This window comes from Bos grunniens, chromosome 17 (assembly GCF_055505025.1).
Source record: "Bos grunniens cultivar Pamir isolate PY7600 chromosome 17, Bosgru_T2T1.0, whole genome shotgun sequence".
In the NCBI taxonomy this organism is placed as follows: Eukaryota; Metazoa; Chordata; class Mammalia; order Artiodactyla; family Bovidae; genus Bos; species Bos grunniens.
In genome coordinates, this window is record NC_141181.1 from 71,521,695 (window position 1) to 71,529,061 (window position 7,367).

The 7,367-nt window shown below is 59.4% G+C and overlaps 1 protein-coding gene across 1 annotated transcript; it reads left to right on the forward strand.

Annotated features, from left to right (window-relative positions):
* The first annotated feature begins 6,255 nt into the window (after positions 1 to 6,255).
* Positions 6,256 to 7,040, forward strand: MIF (macrophage migration inhibitory factor). Its single transcript, XM_086349046.1, has 3 exons — positions 6,256 to 6,416; positions 6,592 to 6,764; positions 6,847 to 7,040. The coding sequence occupies exons 1-3, from the start codon at positions 6,309 to 6,311 to the stop codon at positions 6,911 to 6,913; spliced, it is 348 nt and encodes a 115-aa protein (XP_086205172.1). The 5' UTR covers positions 6,256 to 6,308; the 3' UTR covers positions 6,914 to 7,040.
* Positions 7,041 to 7,367: the final 327 nt, after the last annotated feature.

Genomic DNA, 7,367 nt, shown 5'->3' on the forward strand with positions numbered 1-7,367 from the left:
ACAGCAAAATGGAGAGGAAAGTACAGGCATTTCCCGTGTGCCCCCGGCCCCCACACATGCACAGCCCCTCTCATCAGTGTTCCCCACCAGAGCGGATGTCTGTCACAACGCACAACCCTATGTTGCCGCCTCATTATTATCCAAAGTCCACGGTTTACACTGGGGTTTTCTCCTCAGCATTTTGCATGCTAATTTTTAGCTACTTTTCCATGCTAATATTTTCCATGCTGATTTCCTCTGCTGTACATGCTGTGGGTCTACACAGGTGTATGGTGACGTGCATCCACTCTCTGCTCTGTGTGGTCATCCCTTTCCTGCGCTGCGCACCCCGTCGATCACTGATCTTTTTACAGTCTACAGTGGTCTCCAGAACGTCAAATAGTTGGAATCCTGCAGTTATGCGGCCTTTGCAGATTGGGTTCCTTCACTTAGTAATGTGCATTTAAGTTTCTTTCCTGTCTTTTTATAGCTTTTAAAAGTTCGTTTCTTTTTGCACTGAGTAAAATTCCACTGTCCGGATGTCCCACAGTTCATTTTTGGTTGCTTTTGGAAATTATGAGTGAAGTAGCTACACGCATCCATGCGCAGGTTTTTGTGTGGACATACATTTTGATCCTTTGGGTCAATACGAAGAAGCATGATTGCTGGGTCATAGAGCAAGAGTCTCTTGAGCTTTGTAAGAACCCGCTAAATGCTCTTCTGAAGTGACCATGCCGTTCTAATTCCCATCAGCAGCGAGGGGAGCGTTGCGCCACACCCTCACCAACATTCGGAATTGTCAGTGTTCCGGATCCTGGCCGTTCTGTTTGTTAATAACTGTGCGGGTGGCATTCTGCTGTGGTTTGCACTTCCCTGAGTTCACACCTGGAGCGTCTTTTCATACGCTAATTTTCCATCTGTATATACCTTCTTTGGTGAGTATCCCTTTAAAGTGACCAATTTTTTAAGTATTTTCTTTTTAAAAAAAAATTATTTATTTTTGGCTGTGCTGGGTCTTTGTTGCGGCGTGGGCTTTTCTCGAGTTGCGGCGCATGGGCTCCTCACCACAGCGGCTTCCCTTGTTGTGGGGCTTGGGCTCCAGGGCGAGCAGCCTTCAGTAGTTGGGGTGTGTGGGCTCAGTAGTTGTGCTCCCCCCGCCCTGGAGCACAGGCTCAGTAGTTCTGGCTCACGGGTTTAGGTGCTCAGCAGCATGTGGGATCTTCCTGGACCAGGGATCAAACCTGTGTCTTCTGCTTTGACGTAATTTTTTTTCTTTCTTTTTTTTTTTTTACCAGTGAGCCACCAGGGAAGCCCCTGTTTGGTCAATTTTAAAAAATCAAGTTGTTTGCTTTCTTATTGTTGAGCTTTAAGACTTCTTTGTATATTTTGGATAATAGCCTTCAATCAGATGCATCTTTTGCATGTATTTTCTCCCAGTCTGTGGCTTGCCCTTTCATCTTCTTGACAGTGCCTTCAGCAGAGCAGACGTTTTTAATTTTAAAAAAGTTGAGCTCATCAATTCTTTCATGGGTCGTGTGGTATCTAAAAATCGTCACCAAATCCATAGTCGTCTAGATTTTCTCCTAGCATCCACCAGTGTTTTCAGCTGCGCCCCACAGCTTGGAGGATCTCAGCTCCCCAACCAGGGGTTGAACCCCGGGCTCTTGGCAGTGAAAAGGGCCAGGCCCCAACCACTGGACCTCTAGGGAACTCGATTATTCATTTACTGGTAATGGAGGTGCAGTGGTGCCTGCATCGTTCACTGAAAAGACCATTTTCCCCGTTGGATTACCTTGGCACCTAGGTACGAAAGCCAGCCGGCCACTGTTGTGTCATGAAGACCTTGTTGGCTTCCACAGGGAGCAGTGACCGCCAGGTTAGCAGAAGCCGCGGGCAGTGGGCTGTTCATGGAGTGAGAACTCTCTGAGCCGGGCTCAGGGGAGGTCTTGCGGAGAAGTCACCTGGGGCTGGCTTCCTGCGGACAGGCCCCGCTGGGGCTCCCTTGGAGGCAGGAGTGTTGGAGGATGGGAATGAGGGCCTCTGGGTCCAGTCACCGTAGTGCTTTCTGGAAGGCGGGAGTCGGCACTGCGGGAGCCCTCCGTGGGGTCTCCCAGCTTCTCTCTGCCATCCATTTGGCCCAACTTTGCCTCTGCTGACCGGCCTCCCTGGATCCTCCTTGGGCTCCAGGGGGCACTACTGACCTTGCAATCCCGAGGTGTACAGGCTAGGAGCAGCGCAGGCGTCTGGCTGTGTCTCGGGTCTGGGACTGCATCGGTCACACTTCAGCACGCTGCTCCCCGGCATGGGCCGCAGAGATACACCCAGCCCAGGCCCAGCCCAGGCCCAGCTCTTGGGCCATGTCCCGCTTGCCACCCACCCAGCTAAATTGGCTGTAAAAGTGTGGGCTGGGTGTTGGGAGTCCTTGTTGCCCAGGGAATGCCCCCAGCGGGGTAAGGAGGCAGGGATGGGACCCCGCAGATAGGAGAGGCTGTGCCAGGGGAGGTGGACGGGACCTGGCCTGGCCTTGGCTTTGATGGGATGGGGGAGGGGGTGGGGAAGGGACCGGGCCGCTGGGGAGGGAAAGCCCAAGGCCACCATCAGGGTCAGGCCCGTTAGTCCGTTTGCTGCTCCAGGACACGTGGTGACAATGCAGTAATGTCGGGGAGCGTTTGCTGAGCACCTCCTGCATGCAGGTGCTTTGTGCTGGTACTTTAATCTCTCCCATCTTCACCCACGTCTGCGGGAGAGGAATTCCCCTATTTTGAACTTTTCCGGCTGAGACTCAGAGAGTTCATTCACAAGGTTCAGCCCAGCTCGCCCCCTCTGAACCGTGTCCCGGCCCTGCTTTGGTAGCATGGTGGTCTCCTGGCGGACACCCCTCTTAAAACCCTGTCCCTTCAGCTGGGATGGTGGCCCCCACGTCTCCTTCTGCTATGACTAGAGGGGAGGGGGTTGACTTGGCTGGTCTTTGCCGCACCTTTCACCACACTCAGCAAACAAGAGCACAGGGGCTTGCTGAAGGCTCTGCCCAGCTGGATCCTTCCGCGAGAGATGAACCGTGAGTGCTGGGGGAGGGACACCAGGGAAGGAGGCTGGCAAAGGCGCCCTGGGAGCCGCTGGGCAGTGGGCCGCCCATGGACGAGGACTGGAGGACAGAGTCGCCCTCCCCGGGCACCCCTCACAGCCTGGCTGACTCAGGCCCTGCTCTTGGAGATGTTCAGACCTGGGCCCAGCTGCCAGCCCTCTGGGCATGCTGGGTCCCCCAGAGCTGTCCTGCACATCCTGAGGTTTCCTCCCCTCCTGGTCTCTGCCTGCAGCCCTCACCTGTGGGGCACGGCTCCTGGTGGTCCCATCTGACTGCCTATCGGGCAGTCCGGTCCAGGTTCCAAGCAGGGCAGGAGGAAGGGCTCGGGGAGGCGACCCCATCTGCAGGCAGCTGCTCCCTGTGGAGTCTGCACATCACGTGGACACAGCTGCCCGGGGGTGGGGGGCGGTGACAGCGCCCGGTTGCCAGTGGCTCTGGTGGTGAAGGTTCTAAGCAAACAGATGCTGCCGGTGAGGAGGGAGAGGATGGTAGGGGGGTCCAAGGCCTCCTGGTGCGCAGGGCCGGTTATTGTTCGGTAGCTAATTACAGAGCCCCTGGGGACGCAGGGGTGATGCTCTTCTATTGCTCCTAGAACAAATTACCACAAATTGAGCAGCTTGAAACAAAACACGTTTATTATCTCACAGTTTCTGCAAGTCATCCGTTGAGTACAAAGTGACTGGCCTTCCGCTTCAGGCAAGTCAAGGCATCTCAGGATCAACTAGGGAGGAGCCCACTTCTGAGGTCATTCGGGATGCTGGCAGAATTCAGTGTTGGCAGAATTCAGCTCCGGATGACTGAGGCCCCTTCATCTACAAAGCCATTTATTTACAGCACTTCTGAGTCCTTCTGCTTTGAGGCTTTCTGAATGCCCCTTCCGTCTCATCTGCGACTTGAGCTGGAGAAAATTCTCTGCTTTTAAGGGCTCATGTGATTACATCGGCCCCACCCAGATAATCCACAATCATCTCCCTACTGTAAAGTCTGTAACCCTAATTACATCTGCGAAGTCCCTTTTGCCGCAAAATTTAACATCTTCACAGGTTCCAGAGATCAGGGCGAGGTCGTCTTTGGAGGCCCTCTGCCTGCCACCGAGTCATGTGGCCCAGAAGTCATGAGCCCAAAAAAGACAGTGCCCCACCGCATGGAGCCTAGCAAGGAAGCAGTGCGGTAGCTCAGATGGAAACAGGGTGGCGGCCTTGAAGGAGAGGGCTTTCCCGAGGAACGGAGCCCGAGGCGGATGAGCGTTCCAAGAGCAAGGCCCAAGCCAGGGGCTGGGAGCACGGCATCGCGGGGCAGCACACAAGATTCACCGCCGAGGAGGGCGGTGTGAGACGCAGGGTGGGGACCAGGCCAGCCGGGGCACTGTGACAGCACTGCCCCGAGGATCAGAGGGACCATGGCCAGAAGTTAGGCTACTCGATCCCTACCACGGCCCTCTGTAAAGGGGGCTCTACCGTCATGCCCGAATTACGCATGGGGAAACAGGCTCAGAGAGGTGAGCCAGGTGCCCACGCTAGGAAGAAGTGGGACCGGGAGGCTGCCACCTCCTCCGATGCCCTTCTACAGACAAAGTACTGACACTCCTGGGAAGGTCAGGGGTGAACAGAGGCGGTGCTGACCAGGGAAGGCTCCCGGTGCCACAGTAACAGCCTGAGGGCCACAGGGCTCACCTACGCATCATCGGTGCAAGTGTCTCTGCCGGGCGTGGGGGCTTCACCGTGTCACCCACTTCCACTATCAGAGAACCGCCACGCGGGCGCTGGCTACTAAATCTTCTGCTTGGAGTCATTTGGGTCACTTCTCTTCATGTATCACTGGGCAAGTCACATGATCATATGGATCTGCTGCCCCAGGCAGCTCACAGAGACTAGGCGGGGTGGGCGGGAGGGGTGAGGACCCAAGCACAGTGGAGGGAGGTCCATTTCACTGGCAGGCGATCAGGGACGGGCGAAAGGCAAGCACCTGGATTTGGACATACAGAACAGGCTGTGCGGGCTTGCCTGCTGGGGCTTGGGGGAGCCCCCGAGCTGGAGACGGGCGTGGAGGGCATCCGTGGTTAACAGAGACCTCGGCACAGGTGGCCTGCTGGGGTAAGAGCAGGGACAGAAGGGGCCTTTTACAGAGCATCTGCCCAGCTGGGCCACGGGACCTCCTGCCTGAGTACGCCTGGTCCCATGGGCATGGGGGCCCATGTCCAGGCTAGCATGTGCAGGATCCCCCTTAACCAAACCATACCTGCCAGAGACCAAGGGCAGGACCTCTCTGGACAGATCTGAGACTGGCCCAACCAGCATGCCGCCTCAAGTGCCCGGCAGAGCTCCGCTCCCCAGCACAGCCCCGTGACCAGGGTCTCCTCAGAGCAGGAGTTGGGCAGCCTTTCTGCTCAGGGACGGCAGGGCCTACAGGCTCAGCCCTGGCCCTGCCCTCTTCCTGCCCTGTCAGGGCTAAGTTCATTCACTCCTTCATTCAGCCAGTATTTAGTCCACGTCTCTCATATGCCTGGCACCTACGATGTGCGCCCCGAGCTGACCAGCAGTGGCAGAGAGAGACTTCCCCCCCAGGGCTCTGAGAGACGGCACCCCCAGAGGACCTGATGGGGTGGGCTTCCCTGAGGAGCTGGCATTTTCAGCGCTGCAGAGAGGTAGCCCGGTGGACTGAAGCTTTGCGGACTGCCTCTGGGCTCCGTGTGCCCCCAGCCCCTCCCCTGGGCACCTCCGGGCAATCGCACCCACTCCAAGAGCTGGGTGCAGGAAGGTCCCTGGATGGCGACGCGCTGCGGCAAGCGCTGCCCACATGCAGCAATGACCACCGCTCTCCATCACTCACACGCACACACACACACAGGCATGAGCGCGACTGCGGCCCGGGAGACTGCGGACACACAAGGACTCCGTAGAATGAACTGGGACTCCGCCTGCGCCCTCCTCGAGGGCCAGGGGTCATCTGTCCCGCTAACCGCTGTTCCCAGCACACAGACATCGCTGTGACCAAGTGAAAGGACTGACACTTCCGGCCGCCCAGCGGAGAACGGCTCGGACAGGGCGCGCAGGGCCAGAGGCGGTGACGTCACCGGCCGGGAGCGCGCCACCGCCCGGGGGCGGGACCGGCGGTGACGTCGCGGGAGGCGGGCCCACGTCGGGGCGGGGCGCCGGGCGGTGGTCACGTAGCTCAGGTTCCCGGGCTGCCTTAGCGCGCGCGTCGGTCGAGTCCTGCGTGCCGGTCCCCGCCGCCCCTCGCCATCATGCCGATGTTCGTGGTGAACACCAACGTGCCCCGCGCCTCCGTGCCGGACGGGCTCCTCTCCGAGCTCACGCAGCAGCTGGCGCAGGCCACGGGCAAGCCGGCACAGGTCTGCGGGGAGGGCCGGGCGGGGAGCGCGGCTCCGGGATGGGGCTCCTGTTGGGGAGGGCAGGCGGCTCCGGGATGGGGCTCCGGGCCGGGAGTGTGGGCGGCTACGGGATGGGGCTCCGGGCCGGGAGCGGCGGGGGCGTGCAAGCCGGCTGACCGCGGCCCCTCGTCCGCAGTACATCGCGGTGCACGTGGTCCCAGACCAGCTCATGACCTTCGGGGGCTCCAGCGAGCCCTGCGCGCTCTGCAGCCTGCACAGCATCGGCAAGATCGGCGGCGCGCAGAACCGCTCCTACAGCAAGCTGCTGTGCGGCCTGCTGACCGAGCGCCTGCGCATTAGCCCGGACAGGTGCGTGGGCGCCGGTGGGCGGGGGGCGCGCGGCCTCGGTGGCACTCGCACGACCGGCTCAGCCTCGCTTCCTCCCTCGCAGGATCTACATCAACTTCTGCGACATGAACGCGGCCAACGTGGGCTGGAACGGCTCCACCTTCGCCTGAGGGCCGGGCCTCGGGTTCCCAGGGCCCGCAGCCCTGGCGCGCACAGATTTCCCGCCCGCCCCGCCCCCCCCCCCCCCACACCGACCCCACCTCCCTGGAAGGAGCAATAAACGGTGTGGAGAAGCGGGCTGCCTAGTTTTTTCTTGGCTTGCGGAGGAATCAATGCAGGGCGGGGCCGGTGAATGTGGAACCGAGGCCGGGACGGGTTATCCCCGGAGTCTGCAGCCTAGCCTTTCCACGCCTCAGCCCCCAGTAGAGGGCCCACACTTGGTTGGCATCCTGCCTGCACCCAGATCCAGGCATCCAACTCAGATCCGGAACCCTCCGTTCCCTCTCCCCACTCCGACCTCCTGCAGAGGCCCAGCCACCACGTGGGTCGGGGCTGGCTGAGGAACTGGGGGAGGGGTCAGAATCCCAGTAGAGCCGAGGAGGGGCGGGGAGGAGAGAGAAACCT

Coding starts and splice junctions, on each gene's coding strand:
- MIF (XM_086349046.1), top strand. CDS start 6,309: ATGCCGATGTTCGTGGTGAACACCAACGTGCCCCGCGCCTCCGTGCCG. Junction 6,417..6,591: donor CCACGGGCAAGCCGGCACAG/GTCTGCGGGGAG, acceptor CCTCGTCCGCAG/TACATCGCGGTGCACGTGGT. Junction 6,765..6,846: donor CTGCGCATTAGCCCGGACAG/GTGCGTGGGCGC, acceptor CCTCCCTCGCAG/GATCTACATCAACTTCTGCG.